The sequence below is a fragment of the Aythya ferina genome, assembly GCF_964211825.1.
Source record: "Aythya ferina genome assembly, chromosome: Z".
In the NCBI taxonomy this organism is placed as follows: Eukaryota; Metazoa; Chordata; class Aves; order Anseriformes; family Anatidae; genus Aythya; species Aythya ferina.
This window is the reverse complement of record NC_140299.1, coordinates 42,582,968-42,607,019: the sequence shown is the minus strand read 5'-3', so window position 1 is coordinate 42,607,019 and position 24,052 is coordinate 42,582,968. Positions and strand designations below refer to the sequence as shown.

At 40.3% G+C, this 24,052-nt stretch overlaps 2 protein-coding genes across 13 annotated transcripts; one reads left to right on the top strand and one right to left on the bottom strand.

Moving 5' to 3' along the window:
* Positions 1-491: 491 nt before the first annotated feature.
* On the bottom strand, positions 492-3,533 carry RMI1 (RecQ mediated genome instability 1). 2 transcript variants are annotated; one of them, XM_084505302.1, is made up of 2 exons: positions 3,198-3,311; positions 492-2,920 (listed from the first exon to the last, which is right to left on the bottom strand). In XM_084505302.1, exon 2 carries the CDS (start codon positions 2,890-2,892, stop codon positions 1,030-1,032), a length of 1,863 nt encoding a protein of 620 aa, XP_084361428.1. In that variant the 5' UTR covers positions 2,893-2,920; positions 3,198-3,311; the 3' UTR covers positions 492-1,029. The 2 variants fall into 2 exon arrangements, with proteins under 2 accessions (XP_084361428.1, XP_084361427.1); XM_084505301.1 differs by lacking the exon at positions 3,198-3,311 and adding an exon at positions 3,393-3,533 and having other exon boundaries at positions 498-2,920.
* HNRNPK (heterogeneous nuclear ribonucleoprotein K) lies at positions 3,378-23,445 on the top strand. Of its 11 annotated transcripts, none has more exons than XM_084505309.1 (16): positions 3,378-3,507; positions 5,684-5,762; positions 5,868-5,947; positions 6,652-6,749; positions 8,141-8,197; positions 9,733-9,776; positions 10,691-10,763; positions 11,343-11,456; positions 12,479-12,607; positions 13,098-13,405; positions 14,324-14,378; positions 18,152-18,202; positions 21,470-21,491; positions 21,569-21,651; positions 21,972-22,141; positions 22,985-23,445. In XM_084505309.1, exons 3-16 carry the CDS (start codon positions 5,899-5,901, stop codon positions 23,013-23,015), a joined length of 1,284 nt encoding a protein of 427 aa, XP_084361435.1. In that variant the 5' UTR covers positions 3,378-3,507; positions 5,684-5,762; positions 5,868-5,898; the 3' UTR covers positions 23,016-23,445. The 11 variants fall into 11 exon arrangements, with proteins under 11 accessions (XP_084361435.1, XP_084361443.1, XP_084361439.1 ...); XM_084505317.1 differs by having other exon boundaries at positions 22,924-23,445; XM_084505313.1 differs by having other exon boundaries at positions 10,691-10,764; positions 11,329-11,456; positions 22,924-23,445.
* Positions 23,446-24,052: the final 607 nt, after the last annotated feature.

The following is a 24,052-nucleotide window of genomic DNA, read 5'->3' as shown; positions in this document are numbered from 1 at the left end:
AACTGAAGAGCAAGGAAAAGGATGGGAAGAAGGGAGTAACAACAACAAAAAAAAATCTGGGACTCTATACACTGAACATGACACATTTTTCCTTTGAAAATGACTCAACAGCTTCCACCAAAGTTTAAATGAAAACTTTAATATGTTTACTTTTGTACATTCTAAAAGCTAAAATAATAATAAAAAAAATAAGACCAATATTAAGTACACAACAGATTTGTAGCACAAATATTTTAAATACTCTGTGGAGAGATTCGATTAGCAATAACTTTAAGAGCTAACGAATAAGACTCAAAAATAATGTCATTAACATCAACAGGCCAAAAATCTATCATAATAAAATTTCTCCATTTATTAACAGAAAGGAATGATTGTAACAAAAGATTTAAAGATCTTTGCTGAAGTTTTTAGCTTTTTTTTGCCCTCCCCCCCCCCTTTTTTTTTTAAAAGTACACAGCTTTTTTATCCCATTCATGTTTGCCTTTTTTTTTCTTTTTTTTTTTTTTTTTTAAATACGTAAGTACTTGTAAGAAATACTTTTTACTTTTCTACACTTCAGGTTCCTGCACACTCTGTATCAAGTTGGCATAATCAGAAGTACTCACATCTGATTAATAATTCTGTGTTTAAATTTTCTCAACTGTTTTCCTCCTAGAGCTACCTTTAAAAAATCAGGTAAGTAACCTGTTTTCAAAAATTGCAAGAAAGAGCTGGTTTGTTATTTATTATTCACTTCCTGACAGTCTGCTCCTCCAGATCACCAGTTAAGGACGCGTAAGATTTTGCTGAATGAAAAGGATGCATGAACATTTTAAATCAAGCTGGAACTATTTGAAAATTAATTTCAATACCACCACCATAAGAAATAAGCTGCTAAATTCCTCCCATTCAAGTTGTCTCCTCCTCCAAGAGTGGAAATAGTTTTTCTATTTTTCTTGAGAAAAGGCATACCACTTAGGCTTGAAATTTAACTTTCAACAGTCCCTTGGGGAAAATACTTAGATCTAATGTGTGCAAACTTGCAGACCATTATTTATTTAAGCGTTTTTTCAATTGTTCTAGATGCCTTGTATCAACATCCTGTAGAATTAAAACAGTGGCTTTAGACTGAAATGGATTAAACTCTATAGTCATCAAACAACAGAGATCTATCAGTTGTTTCTGACATTTCTCTAAACCATCCTTAATTTTCCCATGTAAAGCTGGATGTTTTCTCAACGTATTCATTTCAAGCACTGAAAATCCTATCAAACTTGTTAGAATATCATCAGCAAAATTTACTTCAAGATAAGCTGAACCATCAGAAATTTTTGCCTTTATACCCCAGGACCCATTACTGCTCTTGAGGTTTCCAGTGAGAGTTACAATAAAACACTTAACTTTCACAACTGTGACAGCTTCCAGTTTCTTTGCAAGGAGAAGGGAAAGGTATGTGAAAGGTGGAGAATCTAAATCAAGGTCACGAGCCTCTACTGCTCTGCAAGGAACAGTCTGCATATCACGCTTTGGCTGATGATCTGCTTCTGGATCAGTTTTTGAGAAAGGTACAGGATCACTGTCTAACTGCCTGCTGTCAGAAGCGTGATGGGATTTACATCTGCTCTCATCGAAGTCTTTATTATTCTGCCTTTCTTCACGAGGATTTTCCAAAGAAAAAAATGCAGAGCTGCAGGCCTGATGTGCAGTGTTATGCCGTGGAAAGCCTTTTGTACTATTGCCATCTCCAGCAGATACTGTTCTTCCAAAAGTCTTTTGCTTGCTGGTATCTTCTATAGGCTTATCTCTTTCAGGCCCTTCATCTCTTCCATAAGTGCCATTTAAAGATGAATTGCAGGAGTTTCTATATGTCTGTGGAATCCTCTCAGTTGTTAAATCGATGCTTCTGTTTGTGGCCACTGGTGACACTTCTTCCAGCTCTCTTTGGATCTCTTCTTCCAGAAGAATGTCATCTTCCAACGGAAAATCATTTAACTCCACAGGAGTTTGTTCACGTGTATGAGAACTTACTGACATCTGTTGCAACGTATTTTCGTTGCGTGCAGGGAGTGAACCTGAGGCTGTATTAAAATTGTTGCTTCTGCTCCAGTATCCACTTTCTAAAGACGATTCGTTGTTTAAAATAACTCCATTATTTTCATCAAGACCAGCCAAGAGCTCTTCATCTGAAGGGCCTAGAGTTTGTTCTACTTCATCCATAGGACTGAGAACAATTTGTTCATGACCAGGTTGTCCAACAGAATTGGGGTTCTCAGCTTCTCCAATTAGTCTAGCAAGGACTCTTTCCCGGGAATACTCCTCCAGAAGAGCATCCACTTCACCCCCCAGCAGTTTCACATTTTCTGGTTTAAGCAAAAGGACTCCGAGACGATACGCAATACTACCGTGTAAAGTGATTTTTGTTCCTGGAGGAAGATCACTATGGAGGACTGGCACTGGTTGATACTCCATGCCCTGAATTTGATGTATCCCATCAGTCAGCTGCAGCATCAGCATTCGAGTAGGCTTTGCTTCCCAGGGCTTTGGGAATGCCTGAGAACTGGCTGTTACTTCTTCGTTCACAGTACTTTTCCCTCTTACCTTCTGCAACTGGGAATATGCTGGCTGGCTAACATCAACCAGTGAATCGATCTGTATGGAGTAAAAGCCAGACAGCTCTCCCTTGGGAGCATCCGAGATGCAATCAGGCAAAATCGGATATTCTAAATCTCTTAGATCTGTAAGGAGCCATTGCTCAAACACCTGCTTGTTAATCTGCGCTTGACTTAAGTTACTACCACTGTTTTCTTCCTGGATCCAGTTAATGCACGCTTCCAACCACGTCAAAGGAACCTTCACGTGCCACGCGGATGAAAGCCAAGTTTCCACTCTCGCTGCAATGTTAAACGTAGACATTTTCTTTTAAGCCAGAAGAGCGAAATCCCTTGGGAAAAAAAAAAAAAAAAAGAAAAGAAAAAGAGAAAGAAAGAAAAAGAAGAAAAAAAAAGACATGTTTATTCTCTTTAAGTAGCTGAGTTTATGATAATTTATGACTATTATTATGCATTTATGACAGGGCTCTCACTGGTACAATACAGCAATTTGCCCTCGATTCGCAGTTCAAATACTGTAAGAGCGTTAACACAGAAGCGACTTAAAATTTACATTTTAACCGTTATGACCCGAGCAGCTCCCCACAGAACCGCCCTCCCCTCACTCACCGCGGCCCCGGCCCCGCCGCCGGTTGCTGACGGGCGGGGGGAGGGGGGAGCGCGGCCCCGAAATGCCCGCGCACGGCGCCAGCCAATGGCGGCCTCGCGCGGCGCCAAGTCTCGCGAGAACACCACTACCCAACCCCCCCCCCCCCCCCCCTTTTCTCCTCCTCCTCCTCCTCCTCCCCCCCGCCCCCTCCCAACCGGCGCTGGGCAGCGGGCGGGGTTTTCGCCGGCGCCATCTTCTCTCGCGGCGGCCGGGCCCGGCTCACGCTTCCCTTCGCCGCCGCCGCCCGCGTTCGCGGCCGCCGCCCGGCAGGTGAGGTGGAGCGGCGGGGGCGGCGCGGGGCGGCGCGGGGCGGCGGCGCTGAGCAGCGAGCGCTGCCCCGCTGAGGGCCGCCGGGCCCCGCCGCGCCGCGGGCCCGCACGGAGGGCGGGGCGGCGCGGGGCCGGCCCCTCCCCTCGGCGGCTGACGGGCAGGCGCCTCCGCCAATCGGGCGGCGGCGGGGGGGCGCGGCGGGGCCAATGGGGCGGCGGCGCTGAGGGCTGTGCGCGTTGGCGGCGACGGGGGCTGCTCCCCTTTCTCTCCCGTGCGCGGCGGGGCCGGCGGCGGCCGCAGGTAACGGGGGGGGGAAGAGGAGGCGGAGGAAGGGGGCTGAGGCGGTTGGGCGGGGGGCACAGCGCCCTGAGGGCCCCTCCGGAGCAGGAGCAGGAGGAGGAGGAGAGCGGGGTGACCCCCCCCCCCCCCCCCCCGCCGGTAACTCCCTGACGGGGCTGAGGGGCGGCCGTTGGGGGACGGTTGGGCGCGGCCCGCGGCCCTGCTGCCGGCGGAGGGGCCCTGAGGCGGGTCCGCGCCGCCGGGCGGCTCCTTTTGTGCGGGCCTGAGCGGGGGGGAGGAGGCGGTGGCGGTGGTGGGGTTAGGGGGGTGGGGGGGGGGGGTTGGTGGGGGGGTGAGTCTCCTTGTGACCGCGTGGTGCTGGCGGCTTTTCCGCTCCCGGCTCCGCCTAGCAGCGGGCAGGCGCCATTGCAGCCGCCGCCATGTCTGCAGGTCCCCGCCGCCGCCGGGGAGGGGAAGGGATGGGAATAGAAAGGGAAGGGAAGGGAAGGGAAGGGAAGGGGGGGGGGGGGGGGGGGGGGGGGGAGGCCGGGGCTGCGGGGTTATGTAACGCCGCCTCCGCCCCGCCCGCCGCGCCGACCGGCGGGGAGAGGGGAGCGGCCGGGCTGCGGCTCGGTGCTGCCGTGCCTGGGCACTCTGCCTTTTCGGTGGTTAAATATATATATATATATATAAGAAAAATTAATAAATAAATAAATAAATAAAACCGCGTTGCGTTCGGCGGGCTAATCCCTCAAAGTCGATTTGCAGAGCGCGGTGAGGGAGAGAGCACCTTCACTGCACGTGACTGGGGGGGACACACGGTTCGGAGGGCATAAGCATGCAGGAGCGGAAAAGATTAAGCCCTGAACCGGAGTATTATGTCTTGTGCCATTCCACGCAGCCCTCAGATTGCTGGGATGGTCAGAAGTAAAATAATCAGGGTCCAAAAGGGCTGTTTGAACCTTGTAAAAAGCCCTCCTCACGCGTATTAGTGTTTTGGCAACGCGTGGCAGAGGCTCCGTTAGCTCACATTAAGCATGCACAGAAAGGCCAGCGTGTTCTGTGAAGGCAGTTGCTCAGCAGCGGCTGGCTGTGGTAGGCTGAATGCCTTTCAGCAGTCCCTGTTGTTAGACTGCACAAACGAGGTAACTATAACAAATGAACAACTAGCTGAGAGTGCGTTTAAAAAGTTGAGTCTGTCTCATTTTCATCTTCATGGAAGCCAGAGTGAGGGTCGACTTTTTCCTGAGGAAATTCAAATTAAACAATAAAATACCGTTTAAGATACAGGTTTGTTTTGCAGTACTATTATAGAGATAGGTTTTTGGAAAGAATAAACTGTAAAATAATCTGTTTTTATCTGGGCTTTTAATGTAACTTTGAAATGTTCCCAGATGGACTAAACAAAAGAAGGTATGCTGAAAAGCCTATTGGTACATTGATACAGGATTGATTTAAAAAAAAAAAAAAAAAAGATTAAAAAAAATAATGCTGACAGATATCAGAGAACTTTTTTTGATTGGAAATTGTTTAGAACTGACATCAGGAAGAGATTTTTACACAGCATCCTTTTAAAAAGTGAATTCTAGACATGTATCATATAGCATGTTGAAAATAGAGGAACTGTATTCTAAGTATCTGAAAATCTTTGTTAGTAAATAAAATTACTTAAAACTAGCAAATGACTGAAAACTGTCTTAATTCAGACTGTAATTGATTATCTGTAAATTTACACACTTGTATATTTTCTCTTAGTGGTGTGTTTGGCCTTGGTACGTTTTCTCATTTGTTAAGAAAAGCTCTGCAATGAAACTTAGGTCAAACCTCCGTTTTTCTGTCTGTAGCAAGAATCATAGCTGTAAATGAGCAGACGCAACTAATTATGCTGTTTTCATAGGCTCGTGAAGCAATAGGCTGTTGGATTTTGATCCCGCCCAGAATACTTGAGTTTTTCTCTGCAAGGATATATAACAGCGGTAAGTTCCAGAAGCATGCATTTCTTTTCGCTTTTTCCCTTTAGTAAAATGGGCAATTTGCCTTTTCACAAAATAGGTATGCTAGCTCTAATATTCTTCCAACAGGTTTTGTCTGCCCACCTAAGAAAAAGAGGTAATGGAGACTGAACAACAGGAGGAGACCTTTACCAACACAGAGACAAATGGTAAATTTTTTAAAGGTCTATTTCTTTTTAGAAAGAACCTTTCAAAATATTTTAAAAATATTTTTAATGCTTTAATTGTATGAAATATGATTTTTTCAGCATTAGTTTTGCATTCTGCATTAAATGTTTTCATTTTTGATTAGCATGTATTACGTGCTTTTGAAGCATGAAAACATATAATTTTTCTGTGGACATGTTTTAGAGAGAGCATACATAGCTGTGAGTATGTAAAAATACTATTAGGCATGTTTTTTTAACTGTTTATTGCAGGAAGTTAGGGTGTTAGTGTTGAGTTGGTTCGTGCCAGTTTTTCCAAACAGTTTTTGAAACACTGCTTTCCTGTTATTTCACTGTTATTTTGGTGTTGGACAAACCACCTTTGAACTTTTTAGTTGAAAGATTTTTTACAACTGTGTTTACCAAAAAAAAGTCAGGTGGTGCTGCACTGTTTTAAACAGCGTGTTGTGAATGTGATTAAGCGTGTTATACATCGATAACTAATGTAGGTATGGGATGTAGGTTCATAAAGTGAAAACCTATTTCCCTGATGTGGATACTTAAAGTAGATATCAGAAATTAATGCTGAGCTAATAGGAAAGAATGTGCAAGGAATACAGAGCATGAACATGACTTCCGTTCCATTTTATTATGACTTAGAAAGTTAAATAAATGTTTGTGTTTCCCCCCTATGGACCTCTCTACAGGCAAACGTCCTGCAGAAGATATGGAGGAAGAACAGGCCTTCAAAAGATCCCGGAACACAGACGAGATGGTTGAACTGCGCATCCTGCTTCAGAGCAAAGTATGCTTTTTATTATTACTCTGTTGTTGCTTATTGTGTTGCTAAAGTCAGTGGTGACAAAATGTCTGTTGGGTTGTATGTTCATAAAGAACATTGATATAAGTAATAAAATACTCCATTTTGCACGGGTAGTAGTAGAATAGTTTTGTGATAGAATTTTCTTCAGTGATCTTCAAAAGGTAAGGCATTGAGGATCTGCAGATTTATTTTTAAGGGCTCTAGTTTCTGAAAAAATAAAACAGCAGTAATGAACAGCTGTTTTTCTTACAGTTAAGTGGGAGGTTGTTATTTCAAGGGGGGTGATTGTGTGTTAGTCTTCAGAATGGAAGCAGTTGAGAAAAACGATCAGCTAGTGATTATTAAGTACAGTAGGTAAGATGAGAACTTGTCTGGGATCTTAGTAACTCTTCCCTGACCAATTTCCTAAATCTGTTCAAATGCACAGACCGGAAGAAATGTGGGAGTAATGCTGCAGGATAGCAACATTTTCATTAGCTAGTGTGTGAACTGTTATGGTAAAGTTGCCAAGTATGAATTTCGTCTACTGTTTACATTTGTGAAACATAATTTATGTTGTTTGAAGTATCTCACTGTTTTTTTTGTTGGCATGAGGGAATATTATCTTAACTCTGTGTGGCATTTCTGACCAATAGTCAAGTTGTGTGGAAACATTTGCGTGCTGTTAGCCTCAGGTATGAACCATTTAATAAAAGCCATACTTTCTGCATGTAGTCCTTAAAATAATCTGGTAAAAATGCAGTTTTGCATTTACTCTTCTTTAATACCTGCTAGTTTATTCCCAATGCTTTTTTAGAAACCTAAATTTAGACAAAGGAGATGTTAACAGTCGCCTTTTCAAATGTACTAACCTGAAAAGTCAGTTGTCTTACATAGGTATAAACAAAAGTAGCCCCTGAAATTGTCAAGAAACACTTACAGTGCAAAATTGACCAAACATAATACTTAAAAAGAAAATAATAAATAAGGGAAATCATTGACATTTGTAACATTCATTGAATCCTTCTTTTTTTTTTTTTTAAGCCAATGGTCTCAACTATGAGACCATTCTAACATAGGTGGAATTGCCTAGAAACTTGAATTTGGAATTTAAATAATACTGGTTGCAAAACTGAATATTCTTCTAGTTAAGTGCAGTGGTAAGAGCCATTGGTCTTTTTTTTTTTTTTTTTTTCTTATGGACAGGCTTTATCAATTCGTTTCTATTTGATTTGAAGCTTTCAAAAGAAAAACAAGTACCCGCCTGCTCTCTCCCTTCCCCTCCCCTCCTCAGCAGACAGGGTAGCATAGGGTAGTACAAAAATAGATGTATCATTCTTATTCTGGATACAGTCTATGGTGGCCAAGTGTAACTTCTGAAAACTCTTTTCCAGAACGCTGGAGCAGTGATTGGAAAAGGTGGCAAAAATATTAAGGCACTTCGTACAGACGTGAGTATATATGAGTTTGAACTAATTTAACACCAATTCTTTCAGAGCACTACATCGAAAGCTTGGTTGCGTGCATTTTTAGAAATGGGACAATTCAACCCTAGACATCAATATTCTAGTTACAAGCCATTTGTAATACTTGATAGAGTAGGTAACTCAGTTCTTCAGTCTGTACTGTAATTAAAGCCCAGCTTGACTCGTGTGGGAGAGGTTTATATTAAACCTCTTCTCTTTTGAATAGGATTCCACTAAATTACACACTTCAAATGAGTTAACATCCTAATGAGAAATATTGACAAAGCTTAAACCCCTTAATTGTACCATTTCCCATATGTGTGAATCAATTATAGTGCTACTGAAACCATTGCAGGTGGCTGGCTTAACCCAGTAATAGAGGAATTCTTCAACTTCCTTTTAAAAAAAACAAAAAACACAGCAACAACAACAAAAACAATCTCCCCTCCCACCCCACCCCCCAAAATGGCCCATCTGTTCCTTAACAGCTTGCACACCAAACACAAAAGCATTAATGTTAAATTCGCTTGATTAGAGTATAGGTATAGAACAGCGAAGAAACATTTTATTCTATTACTTTGAAGCATTTTTAAAGTCATGACTTATATGCCTATTCACATTTTATAGTGGGTTGACTCTTGTGATTAGACACATGTTCTACGTTAATGTTACATATTTATAAAACTTGGCAACGCTTCTTAAATTCTGTTTGTTTACACTCTTGTACTTAACATCAGCTACAATTTCAACAATTTTTTTCAAGCAGTACTCTGTTCAACACAATATTTGGTAATATGTCATTGCAAATCAGTTCCAACTAAGGTCATAAACTACAGCAACTTCCTAGAACTGAGGCTGAAGCTGAAATGGTCAGGAATCATACATACGCTCTCTTCGGCAGCTAATGGTTTTTTCTTTTATTTTTTCCTTTTTTTCCTTCTTTTTTTTTTTAAAGTCAAAATCAATACATCCACCTAAGTCCAGATAATTTAGCGTGGTCTGGAAAACTTAACTTTCCCAATTTGCCCGAGGATTCAGTAGTATCACTCTCGACAGGTTTTGTGTCTACCCTCATGAGCCAGCCTGCTTACTGAAACGTCATACGATAACAGTAAAAAGTAGTTCAGTCAGATCAAGTGACTCATTTTTAAGGTCCATACTGTTAAGCCACAGTTGGTGTAGCAATCCGTTATTGTGTTAGTCTTCAGAACAACTTAAGCTTGTTTCATTAATTGAGAGTAATGAGTATAGTTTGTATTAAATTAAAATTTATTGCTTTTCCCCCTTTTCCCTCTCCTTGTTTTTTTGGCCATATATCTCCGTTGCCCATGTACTGGATCGACTTGCCCCTGCGTTGCCCACCATGACGTTGGCCCATCCGCCCCTGAACGCCCATGTGAAAACCCTGGTTGGCTATGCCCAAAAATGTGCTCGTTGCCAAACGGGTACCATACTTGACAACTTCCGATTGAATACCCATGCCCAATGCCAACATCCACGAACGCCAATGACCAATGCAGTACAATGCCAGTGTTTCAGTCCCAGACAGCAGTGGCCCCGAGCGGTATGTCCCAACAGTTTATGCCTCACTGCCTGATTAGAAAGAGAGAAATGTATTTTATTACCTGCCTTTTATATAATTAAATAGTATCCCCTTATAGACGGTGTATTGTTTTTTTCAAGTTTTCTGTCTTATTTTCCCCATTAAGTCTTTTTGTCACTGAACTTTTACGTGAGTTGCCCACCCAAACAATCCACTAATTTTATTTCAATGGAAGGAGCACAGCTTCAAGTGTTGCATATTCGCTGCATTGTAAATCAGATTGTTTCAAAGTAGTCTCTCGCTCTGTCTTTGTGGCCCACCTTGCTCCCTCAACATTGCCTGTTCATAATTATTTCTGATGAAATGCTAACTCTGGTTCACTTTCCTTCACTTCTCATTTGTGTTGTCTTTTTTTTTGTCTTGCATTTGTATTTGTTTTCTTGCAGAGCCCATTAGTAATCTAATTTCTAACTGGTCTCATAACCTTACTCCAGATACAGTGTTCACCACTTGCATATCCCCACTTTTACTACGAGAAGGTGTGCCAGTTTTACCAATGTAATAGCAAGGGTATCCTAAATTAGTGGTGGCGGGGAACATGAATATTCACTTCTACTTTCAGTTCTGCGTCAATTTCTTGCCCACTTAATCTGAGCCCTTCCAAAAGTCCTCTCTTTCTCTCTTTCTCTCTTTCTCTCTCTTTCTCTGCAAGACCTACCAAATCTTAAATGTATCAACCATACGTATTGGGCATAAACAAAGAAAGATGCATGTGTTCTAAATTCAGTAAACAGGTTTACTTTAAACGGGGAATATTAACTGTAAGTTCTTCTGTGTAGTAAATCTTGTTAGAATATTGTTTATGAATACAAAATTTACTTTTACTTTTTCTTTTCCACCATCTCCATATTGTCTGGCGCTCTGGCTTCTGACAGCATCTTGAGTATAAGTGCAGATATAGAGACAATTGGAGAAATCTTGAAGAAGATTATCCCTACTTTAGAAGAGGTATGTATCTTAACATGTTCCTTCCTTAGAGGTATGAGGCTAGCTTTTAAAATGATCATTCTAGATGATTTGCTGCTAACTTTAATACATGAAATTAGAAAAGAAACAACAAAACCCTTTTAAGCAAGGGGTGTGACGGTATGATTCTCTGACTACACGATGGTGTCTTTTTCGGTATAGGACAGAGAGGGTCTTTAATTACTAAGTGAATATTTAGAACAGCCTTCCCCCTCCCTGTGGATTTTTTGAACAATTACCTCTTAATAGGCTTAGTTTGAAGTTAGTTCTGTTGTAATCTGTATCATGCCTTGGTTTTGAAAGCACAAGAGTGTCTGGTATCTTCCTAAAAGTGTATGGAATGTTGTGCAGTGTAATAAAAGTAAGGAAAACTGATCTGACATCAGTTCATGTTCAGGCACGGTGCTAGTCTGTCAAGGGAAATACAGGTGTATAATCAATAAATCAAGTTATACCACCATGTCTGGTGGGGAGAAAAATCTTGAACAAAACCCAAAATTATTATTTTAATGTATCGAGGCTAACATTTTTATTTTTCTTCTTTATGCGTCTTCCATGCAGTATCAACACTACAAAGGCAGCGACTTCGACTGCGAATTAAGACTTCTTATTCACCAAAGTCTGGCAGGAGGAATTATTGGTGTCAAGGGTGCTAAAATCAAAGAACTCAGAGAGGTACTGTTCTCTGTTCTTCTTGATTCAAATTCTGTTCTATAAATAGCTTAGTGGTTTGTGTTCCTAAAGAGCAAGTGTAAGTATCTTCTGTGCAGTAAGTCCTTTTGAACATACTGCATATGTGATTTCTGTGTTCTGAGAGGAATCTGAGTTGAAACTTTAATGCAAACCTACAGAAATAAAGAAGTGGTTAGTAATAGAACTTAAACTTTCTTTTCAAGCTTTTAAGCAGTGTTAGTGGTGGAGTAACATTTATAAAGGATCATTTTTGATGAAAATGGTGCTCATCACTCCTCCTAAAAGGAACTGCTGCCTAGATGAGATTCCTTGGAATAGCTGGATATGAAAAATGAGTTAGGTTTTTTTCCATTTCCACAAATTTCTCATGGTGGTAGTTCAGAATATGTCTGCATATCACTCTGAAGCTTGAAGACCATAGTTTTCTTTAAGTGAAAGAATGAGGTAATGTCCAAAAGAATTAATGGTCTCTGTGGATTTAAAGACCTGTGTTCTCTGTCCTTCCGTGGCATTGTGTCAGAGGCCATTTCAGGTCAGTTCAGGTACAAGCTGACAAATGTTTGTGTGGGCTGAGGAAGGCAAGACTGCTAGACATAATTCCAGCAACATTGCTGTCTTGTATCAAAAAAATGTTTTTCCTGTCAGGTGAAGGTTAATAAAACGTGTGAGCTTGTAGTGCATATGTGATCCTTTTCCTACTATTTAATTGAAAAATGGCAAACATAAGGCATAATTGAAAGAGGAGAAAAACTGAGCTTTTTCCTTCTTCAGACAAAAAGATGTAATCACAAAGCTTTAAAAATGTGCATTCCTAAAATCAAATTTGTTGTGGGAGCTTGAAAACAAGTAAGCAAGCACTTGAAATGATCAGGAATTCAGTTGTCTTTTGGATTGAGTTTATTTTTCCAATTAATATGCATCTTAACCCATTTTTATTTTTGACAGGTTTATAAAGTTGTTTAATTATATTTTTTTAAATCTTCACTAATTTTTCTTTTCAACAGAACACTCAGACTACCATTAAGCTCTTCCAGGAGTGTTGTCCTCATTCAACTGACAGAGTGGTGCTTATTGGTGGAAAACCTGATAGAGTTGTTGAATGTATCAAGATTATTTTGGATCTGATCTCTGAGGTAATGTTCATTAAACTTAATTTTATTCTTTCTTTGGCATGCATGAATGCTAGGGATCATGTGGTTGGAACGTTGCATCTACCAGTTTCCATTTTGAGTTCAGTATCTCCCACTTTTCAAGCAACAAAGTGTTGGACTATTACCACTTCTTGAAATTACTGCTGTTTCCTGGAATTGTGCTGCAACTTACAAGAGAGGGAAGCAGTTTTTTTGTACTAGTGGCCCATTATTCATGCCTTGCCTGTCATTAAGATTTAAAAATCAGAGAGGGAGACAAGTACCACTGATATGCAACAGCAGTTTTTCTGTCGTAGCTAAGTTCCCAGGAAAACACATTATCTTCTCCTTTCTTACCAGCATTGTGAAATCAAAAATAAGTTCCAAAATGCCTAAGTTCACTTTGATATATGTAATATATTTAACTAAATTGTGCTAATTATAATGGTGCTAACTTGCTAACTGGGGGGTGGTGTTTTTTTATTTGTTTTAGTCTCCGATAAAAGGACGAGCCCAGCCTTACGATCCCAATTTCTATGATGAAACATATGACTATGGTGGCTTCACAATGATGTTTGATGATAGACGGGGACGTCCAGTAGGCTTTCCGATGCGTGGGAGAGGAGGTTTTGATCGAATGCCTCCTGGTCGTGGTGGCCGACCTATGCCTCCATCAAGAAGAGATTATGATGATATGAGCCCTCGCAGAGGACCTCCACCACCTCCGCCAGGCCGTGGGGGCAGAGGTGGCAGCAGAGCTCGTAATCTTCCTCTTCCTCCTCCTCCACCTCCTCGTGGCGGGTGAGTTGGTGCATAAAGGTTTTGTAGGAAACTCAAGTTGCGTACCATCTACTGAATTGTATTCATGTTCCTAGTGTTTGTTTCACACTTCAGTGTTGGTGGTGATTATATGAGCACAATCTTACATTATTGCTCTGGAGTATTTGGAAAAGTATTGAAATTTATTTGCTATTCTGTAGCAAACTGCTAGGAATGTGATCAGTAGTTGTGTAATGCCCTTTGTTGTTCACGACTTGGCTAAATCAGTTAGAAATAAAGGCATGTGAGACTCATGAATGTGAAAATCTGAATTAGAATATATAATACTAGTTTACAGTGTTGTTGTGGTTTAACCCAGCTGGCAGCTAAGCATCAGAGCCGTTCGCTCACCCCCCCCGCCCACCCCCCACCCCGTCTGGGATGGGGGAGAGAAATGGGAGAGTGAAGCCTGTGGGTTGAGAAAAAGACAGTTTATTAAGACAGGAAAATAATACTAATAATAGTAGTACCAATAATAATAATGTGTACGAAACAAGTGATGCACAATGCAGTTGCTCAACACCCACTGACCGATGCCCAGCCTAACCCCAAGCAGCCGGCCCCCCACCCCAGCTAGCCACCCCTATATATTGTTCAGCATGACCTCATACAGTATGGAATACCCCTTTGGCCAGTTGGGGTCAGCTACCCTGGGTCTGTCCCCTCCCAGCTCTTGCTGCACCCCCAGCTTGCACGCTGGCAAGACAGAGTGAAAAGCTGGAAAGTCCTTGGCTTAGTGTAAGCACTGCTCTGCAACAATTAAAACATCAGCATGTTATCAGCACTCTTCTCATCCTAATCCAAAACATAGCACCCTACCAGCTGCTAGGAGGAAAATTAACTGTCCTAACTGAAACCAGGACAAGTGTCACTTACTTGCTGCTGCTTTTTTTGTTTTAGAGATCTGATGTCTTATGACCGAAGGGGCAGACCGGGAGATCGTTATGATGGAATGGTAGGATCTTAACATTTGTGTAGTTGCATTTCATTAGCACGCTGAATGCCTGAATATGCTATTGCTGAATACAACCACTTAAATTGGGGACATGCATAGTTCTGAAATGTTGATGTGATCAGAATGACTTTTCCATAAAAATGATCCCTTTTGTGTAGGTGTGTTTGAAGGATAAAGAGTATCTGAGATGTGATTCATTTTCTTTCTTTTTCCCTGACCATGAGTGACACAAAGTTTGACTTTTGCTCTATTGTGTAAGTTTTCTTGCACTGGCTATTTTTTAAAAAGAATGGAAGAAGGAGGAGTTGGTAGGCTTCTCAGATGAAGAAAACATGTCAGAAGAGTTCTCTTAAATTGTTTGATGCATAGAAGCATTCTTAATGCATATCTTGGAAAACAGAGAATAACACAGAATATAGAATAGCACCAATGAAGAGCTCTAGGTGATCTTGGAAGATGATTGCTCTTTTAATCAATTTTTGTCTATTTGATGGTTTCTGTGGTTGCAAAAGCTATTGTAATTTCATATGTTATGGAGCCAGGGCCACTAGTAAGTTGAATGCTAAATGAAATTAGGCACATTTAATCAAGTTAATGCTAACGTCTGCTTGAGGGGAGAAAAAAATCTCATAACTTATGGAAGCTTCAGAAGGGTACCCTTCTGTGCTGTACTCTTGAGTATAGCTTCCACAGCAGTCATGTTCGGTTGTATTAGATTCCTGGAAAGAGAATTACAGGTGTTTGTCCTAACTTTTTTCTCTAACTTTGTTAGCCACTTGTCTTAAGATGACAGATGAGATCTTAAATTTCTGTATTATTAAATGAATGCACAAAAAAGAGGAGGCATCAGATTGGGATATCTAAATGGGCTTTACACACTTCCTCCTGGAAATAAGACTGGAAGTACATATTACAAGAACACTGGATATTCACTAGAAGTGTGAAAAGGAAAGACGTGCACTTCTTGCTGCTCAGTGTCCTAAGAAATTGGAAGAATTGAGAAATATGTTTCAAGTTCTTTATCAGTATTCATACGTTTGCAAGATGAGTTTTTGTGTTTTCACACTTGCAGCTAGTAAAGTTTGTGCCAGTGCATAGAAACTGTGTAAAACCGCCTTTGCCTGGGTATCTGGTTGAGCACAGTCCTGACCAGATGTATTCTCAGACAGTAATGTCTTCTAGTTTTATTCCATTCCAGGTAGAATAGAAAATCTATTTGCTCTGACTGTTAACAGGTTGACTGTTAATTTCTTGACATGAATGTTTACAAGTAAGTGAAATCATGTCTGCTCACTTCTTGTGTTCCAAATAGCAGTTGTATTCACAGTGAAGCTCCTCATAGTTTTGGCTGCTTAATGCCCAGGTATGGTAGTCTGCTTCAAGTGAGGACTGCTTTTTGACACAAATTGTATTTAATTTCTAGTTTTAGTTAACCATAAGCATGGTATCCTACATGGCAGACAAGAAGTTTTCATGTGGATTGTGAGGCTGGAGTTGGAAGTGTCGTGGTGGACACATAAGGTCTTCCTATGACACCATTGGTTTCATACAAAAAACATCCTCTAGCAAAACACTGAAAGTAAACATCATTGTGAATTGTTAAGTAATGCATGGGAAAGGCTGCTTTCAGAGATGATAAATGATATTTAAAATAGCTTCTGTTTTACATAGACATTAGAAATGTTGAGTGTACAGAAATCCTCATATTTTGCTAGTGCTCCCAGTAAAGGAAAAAACTTGCAGTAGTGTGAATTAAGTCTGAATGTAGAACCATTAATTCTATGGGTTTCCTGTGATAAGACAGAATTGACAGCCTTGTAGATTCTGAGATGCAAATAACTCATTTTTGCTTCAAAAGATAAATGCTAATTTCCCTTGCCCATGGTAGCCTGGCTTACAGTTGTAAGCTGTTGACAAAGTTCACTTGATTTATTACCTTTGTTCTGAAGGTTTTTCCTGAACAACAGCTCTGTGTTGTTTCTGTTACAGAAACAATACATTTCAATCTGTAGCTACTCCAAATCAAATGCATGTAGACTGCAAAGAGTATTCTGAAAACTAGTATTTTTACAGTATTTATTTTTAATGCATTCATTCGCTATTGGTCTTTCAGATGCATAACTGAACACAAAGGTGTTGGTATGGGTGTAAAGTAAGGATTTGTGCATTAAACCCAGTAGGCAGTGAGTCACCACACAGCCACTCACTCCCCCTTCTATGGGATGGGGAGAGAACTGAAAAGATAAAAATGTGAATTTGTGGTTTAAGATAAAGACAGTTCAACAAGTAAAGCAGAAGCTGCACATCAGGAAAGCCAAATAAGGAGTTTATTCACTACTTCCATATGGCAGGCAGATGTTTAGCCATTTCCAGGAAAGCAGGGCTCTATCATGCCTAATAGTTTATTGGGAAGATAAATGTTGCAATTCCCAACATCCCTCCCTTTCTGTCTCCCCAGCTTTTGTTACTCAGCACAGTGTCGTGGTATGGAATATACCACCCCTTTGGTCAGTTGTGTGCTGGCTGTGTCGCCGCTCAGCTTCTTGCACACCCCCAGCTTACTCTTTAGTGGGCCAGTGTGAGAATCAGAAGAGTGTGACTCTGTAAGCACTGCTCATCAATAACCAGAGCATTTGAATGTTACCAACCCTATTTTCATCATAAATCCAAAGCATAGTACTATACAAGCTACTGTAAATAAAATCAACTCCATCCCAGCCAAAACTAGTACAGAGGTGGCATTTAAACAAGCATTCAAAGCCAGTTTGTTCTCTCTTTTCCATTTTCCATCTCCCCTTTTTAGCTTAATTGCTAAGGTTAATAAAAGAATTTACTTGGAATATATGTCTCTTAAATGTACCGTATCTTCACAAACTTGCATGGAGCATGTCTCCTTTTTTGATGTGCTTTTGCTCCTTCAGATATTTTAGTTCTTGATTTTTTTCCTAGCATATGTATGTATGTGAACACATCTTTGTAAACACTTCAGAAAAGTTTCATGCATTTAAAAATGCAAAATGATCTTCATGTTTAAGAAATGTGACGTGAAGCATGGAAAATTGGTAAAGGAAGAGTATATTTAACATCATTTGATGATTCTTCAATATTTTTTGTAGAACTCTGAAAGAACAGAAAGCCATGATCTTGTGTTTTAAATGTAGTTAGGCAGCAGTATATTGCTAGCATATTTGCTATATGAGATACATAGCAATTAATTAATAGAACATGAATAGCAGTGTCCTTACTACTTGACTTGCTGTTGGCATCAGTGTAATCACTGATAGAGTTCACCAGCTTATTCTTATTACATAAAAGTCGCATCTAATTTAGTTTTAATAAACACTTTAAAAAAATAAATAAATAAATAGGAGAAAGGTGACTTTGGTATCAGAGTAATGCTTTTTAATATATAGCTTTAGCACTTTAAGATGTTCTTAAGAAAAAAAGTAAAAACAAGCAAAAAAAGCCTATTCAAACTTTGCTGTTAGCTGTCTGGTCACAAGAGCACAAGAGGAAAATGTTACACCACAGAAAGAGGGAAGAAGTAAGTGTGACCAGTTACAGTTCCCTTGAATTGAGAATAAAAGGGAACAAGTCTTAAAACTGTCTTATGTTGTGTAATTTTGAATCCTTGGTAGTATAGGTAGTTCAGGAAGATGTTCCCTGTACCTGTTTGCATGGTGTTTGCTTGCCAATTTACCTACAAGTCTCCATGATATGGATGAAATTTAGATTTGTTTTCTCTTTTCTTCCTATTTTGTTTTGTCTGGAAGATGATGCAGTGTCATGTGGATGCCTGTGATGACATGCAGCCACCAGAGCTGGTGAGTGTCTTCAATTTATTTTTTTTTCAAAATTGCTTTATTGAACTGGTTAATTGTTAAAAGAATTTCTTGAGCTTGAATATAGTCAGTAGCAGCTTGCGTCTGTTGAAAATTCTAACAGTGCTCTGCTGACTCAAAATTTATTGGCAGTTTGTCCCAACAGTGAGTCCTGTACAGGCATGTAATGTTAAGAGATGTGGAAGTATGTAGCAGCACAGCCAAAAGAGAGGAACTTTTCTGTTGCATTGCTTCTTTTGTACATCATTTTAGCATTCTACATAGTAATGCTTTCTCTGTAACTGATGCACTGTGACTGCACACATTTAGGTTATATATTTTGATTCAATTTCATTATGTTGTGTTTTTTCATATATCACTCAGGGAATATTTAAAGTAGCCTTTTACTTAACCTTGTGGATAAACTATCGGGTTGTGCTATCCTTTGTATTTGAGAATATTCCATTTGATTGGAAAGGACAGGTTTAAAGAATGGAAGTTCCAGCAGGGTTCAAACGTTCATGCTGTCAAGTTGTCAAAGCACTGTCACATACTAAACATCAGTTCTTAGCTCATATACACACTGCAGCTGTAATTACTTACCTGCTGTCAAATTCATGTGCTGTCCTGTAGTTTCAGGAGGAGAAGCAGAAATGGTAAAGGGAAGGAGTATAGTTCAGCTCAAAAAAGTGATCCTGTAGTAAATATCAGCAGAGATGTGTTTGTACCTCTGCAATATGCTGTTCTGATTAGCTCCTGAAGTCTTAAGCAGTGTCCTGTATTCTCCTGTATTTTGCACTTTATTACAAACTCTTTTGCTCAGTTATAATCTGTAATTCTATGTGATATGATTACACAATGGGTTAGTTAGAGACAGGCAAGGAAAGGCGAAGAGAGCTAGGATTGTTAAGCCTGGAGAAGAGAAGGCTTGAGAGATCTCATCAGTGTATGACATCAATGTACCTGAAGAGAGGTTGCACAGAGGATGGAGCCAGGCTCTTTCCAGTGGTGCGCAGCACCAGAACAAGAGGTAGTGGGCAAAAACTGGAACACAGGAGGTGCCGTCCTAATCATGAGGAAGCACTTCCATGCAGTGCAAATGATGGAGCACTTGCACAAGTTGCCCTAGAGGGGTTCCCTCCTTAGAGAGGCCAGCTGGGCATGGTCCTGAGCAACCTGCTATGGGTGCCCCTGCCTGAACAGGGGCGTTGGACCTAGATGGCCTCCAAGGGTCCCTTCCAACCTCAACCATTCTGTGATAAGCTTAACATTTTGGTCCAAATAACTTCCATTTTGATGATCCAAAAAGGTAGCAGGTAAAAATAGTTTTTGGGGAAACATTGTTGCATTACAACTTCTTTAAATTGTTAGTTGTAGTGGGGTTGACCCTGCCTGACTGACGGACTTACCAAGCCCTGCTCTCACTCTCCCTCCTTAAAAAGACAGAGGGAAAAAGTAAGGTGAAAAAGCTCACGGGAAGAGATAAAGACGGGGAGATGGCTTAGCAGTTACTGTCATCCGATTTGGGGAAGATTAATTTATTGCCACTTAAAAGCTGTGTAGCATGGTGAGAAACAAAGAAACACTAAAAACGCGTTCCTCCCCCAGGTCCTCTTCCCAGTCTTAACTTCACTCCCTCAATCCTGAGTCTTCTACCTCCTTCCCAACCCAAGCAGCACAGGGAGGATGTGCCATGCTGCTTATAACAGCTCCTCTCTGCCACGCCTTCCTCCTCACACTTGTCCCTTCTCCATAGTGGGGGCTCTCCCTCAGGATACCATCCTTCCCCAGCTGCACCAATGCAGGTCCTTCCTACAGGCTGCAGCTCTTCACGAGTTGCTCCAGAGTGTGCCCTCTGCGTGGGGTACAGTCCTTCAGGAACAGACAGCTCCAGTGTGGGTCCCTCATTTGACACAGTTCCTGCCAGAAAAAAAACCTGTCTGTTGGAGCTATTCTGTATGGTCCACAGTTCCTTCCAGGATCCTGTTCCTGTGGGTTCTCAATGGCCTGCAGCTTCCTTCAGGACACATCCACTTCTTGTGGCATGGGGTTCTCTGTGTGCTGCACTGTGAATACATTTTCTGATGTGGTCATCCATGGGCAGTATGGGGGCAACATCATGATCTTCTCCACAGGCTGCCAGGGAATCTGCTCCGGTGCCTGGAGCACCTCCTGCCCACACTGTGCCCCCCTGTCATCCTTCACTAGCTTTGGTGTCTGCAATATTGTTTCTCAGGCATTTCTTTTCCTTACTCCTGTCTCTCACAGCTGATAGACATCTTCTACCCTTCCTTGAATATGGTGTCACAGAAGTGCCACAAGCTCTGCTTTGGGTTGGTTCAGCTCTGGCCAGCAGTGGGTCTGTTTTGGAGCCAGCTGGAACTGGCAGTATCAGGCATAAGGACAACCAAGGTTTCTTCTCCCAGGGGCCACCCCCACAGTCCCTCTGCAGTTGAATTCTAGAGAACTATGCTTATCTATTATGTTTTTGTTTTTTTTATAGGAAAACAATTAAATAAGTTTGTTTGTTTAGAAGGTACTAGATGGAATTAAATACATGATGTCAAGTACCAGTCTGCAAATGCTAAAAATAAGTCGAGAGTGCTCGTTACAGTGATTTAGATTTGGTATTTGGCTGTTTAAGCAGAACAGAAATAACTTGTGTCATGATTGTCTGTTTTAAGACAGCAATGGCTGTAGTTTAGTTGGAATTGAGAGACAAGTTATAGAACTATATCTAGAGCTTAGTTGTGTTTTCCTGAAGACGTAGGAGGACTGACAGTCACTGGTAAACTTCTGGTGCTCAAACTCTGAGGCTTTCCTCTCTCCTGAGCTACACTGATACTGTGAATAAAGCTGTACTCAAATCTCCCGATTAGAAAGTTAGTTCAGTCATGAGTAGGTAAGCATCAAGAGCTGTCTACCAGCAGCTGAATTTGCACGATTACTTGATAAACTGATATAGCTGGATGGTTAATGTCATTTTCTGTCAAATTCCTAGAGGTTTTGACAGGCAGGTAGACTTGGCAGTGCTAGGTTAATGGCTGGACTTGATTATAGAGGTCTTTCCAACCAGAACGATTCTGTGAGACTTCTACCCCTTTTTGTTTCTGGTCTGCCCTCTTTTCCCCAGTATACCTTTGGCAGTAAGCTGGTGGGTTGGGATTTCTGTGTAAAAGAGCTTCAACAGTTAGCAGTGTGTTAATGAAAATGAAAAGATGTTAATGAAGCATGGCTATTCACTAAAGCATTTTTCTCTTTCTGTTACAGTTTGAGGGTGGCTCTGGATATGGTAAGTTTTTATACAGAACCTTAATACGTTATTTGTTAAGAAGTTACTGAAGAGCTTGATGCATACGTTTAAATCAGACTATTCTTATGCAGGGGGCCGTGGTTCATACGGAGATCTTGGTGGACCCATCATCACAACACAAGTAACGATTCCCAAAGATGTAAGTAAAGTTAACTTGCTCTCAGTTTGTTTCTTTAAAAAAAAAAAAAAAAAAGATGCACAGAACAATTTTAGTAATACTTAATATTGAGTAATGGTATATATAACTTTTTTTTTTTTTAAATTAGAGCAAGTGGTTGCTCATTTAATCTCAGCTGCATTTCTATACTTAGTATTGCAGGGAATGTTTTGAGGCTTTTAAACAGTAAACTGCCATTGCAGCTCTTGAAGTCGCGGAAGCTACTGAAATAGTGCTGGGAATTTTGTTTCTGTTTTCATAAAGAAATATCAGGAAGTGACTGCTTTTGTTTTCTCCCCTAGTTGGCAGGATCTATTATTGGAAAGGGAGGCCAGAGAATCAAACAAATACGTCATGAGTCAGGAGCTTCGATCAAAATTGATGAACCATTAGAAGGCTCAGAAGATCGGATTATAACTATTACAGGAACACAGGACCAGATACAAAATGCACAGTATTTACTGCAGAACAGGCAAGTTAAAAGCTTGACATTGGCCTTTTTGTTGATTTTACACTGACTTTCTTCCTGCTACATTCTGAAGTTCTCTGTGATACGGTTTTTAGAAGGCAGGTTTTAAGTAACTATTTGAACCTAACCTCTCCAGTGGTAGTTCTGCCTTGATTCTCTTCTGTTCTCCATTCTAACTAAAATGAAGACACCCTCAAAACTAATCTTGCTGGAAGACACCTTAACCAAGCTGTCCTCTCATTTCTGTGGTGAAAACTGCTGCAAAAAAAACCTACTTGTAATAAATTACATAGAGCCTGTAGAAAATATAGAAGATTTCAGTGGATGTTGGTCTAGTTCTGTGTGGAAGACTAGTGATTTTGTTGTTTTTAGATAACTAAATTGACAACAAATCACAGTCTGCCATATGGCACAGATCATGCCTCTACAGGACAAGTTGAAATCGATTTGGTGCTGTTATGCAGCATTTCACACCTTGCTGGCATTACTTTGTCTTTTCTGCCAAATACTAACAGGTTCAGATATAATTTGCTTAGTTTGTCTTTACTATGATAGCTAACATGTTTATAGATTTTACTGTTTAACGTTGGCTTTAGATTACTAATATTTAAATGTGCCTAAAATATTCATATATGTATAACTTCTAGCCATTAATCTTCTATGATTATTTTTACATTTGTTACAAATTTGTAATTTAATCTTTTCTAAGAATGTCATTATGAATGTTGATGCAAGATGTATGGTCAATCATTCTAATACATGCTTTTTTCTTTTTTCTTTTATAGTGTGAAGCAGTATGCAGATGTTGAAGGATTCTAATGCAAGATTATTTTTTCTTTTTTATAGTGTGAAGCAGTATTCTGGAAAGTTTTTCTAAGACTAGTGAAGAACTGAAGGAGTCCTGCAACCTTTTTTTTTTTATCTGCTTCTGTTTAAAAAGCCAACATTCCTCTGCTTCATAGGTGTTCTGCATTTGAGGTGTAGTGGAATCTTTGCTGTCCACCAGATGTAATGTTTTAGTTCTTTACAAATACTTGGGGGGAGGGAAAGGGTGCGCGAGACTAACGTGAAATTTTGAAACAGCAGCAGAGAGAGTGAATTTTATTTTTGTTCATTGTTGGTGGTAAATTGTAATGTTTCTCTGTAACTATTGTGAACACCCTGCTTTTATGTACACTGTACTTTTTTGAAGGGGGGAGAATGGTGGTAGTCCACGTGTTCCTGGCATCCTTTGAGAGCAGTGTGCAGAATGTAATGCTCTTTTGTAAGAAACGTTTTATGATTTTTAAATAAATTTAGTGAACCTACTCTTGGTGGTCATCTTTCTTTAGATCTAAATAAGGTAATACCTAAAATTGATACACTCTTCATTTTTTCTCCCCACAAGAAAATGCATACATGAAAGTGGCTGTTAAGCTTGCTCTTACGCTTATTTGATAATAGATGGAGTTCCGTGTTCTTGACAAATTAAAGAAACCGTGTGAAAACAATGGCTCAGCTTTGCTGTTTGGGGAAAAATGCAAAAATACTCATGCAAACTTTGTGTAAGATTTGAGTTTTTTGCAAGTGTTTGGCCCTCTTAGCAGTACATATATATATTGGTGACAGTATATAAATAAAATATTTTAAAACTTTGTGATGTCACTGATTAAACAGTGGTAAAGTACACCTGGTTTTAGGCAGCTTGCTTAATGCAAATAACACTTAGAAATGGCAGTTGGTGTACCATTACGGAATGAATTCTAGTTGTTTTCAGAGCTTTCATTTGTATAAGGTAGACATTCTTATAAATTGGCAAATCGACAGTATATAACTCTGTAACTTGTTTTTCATTGTATTCAAAACTTAACCTTGTTTGATTTCCCTGTTGTATGTTGAATTCCGTAGGAAATATGTGAGAAATTAAAAAAGATG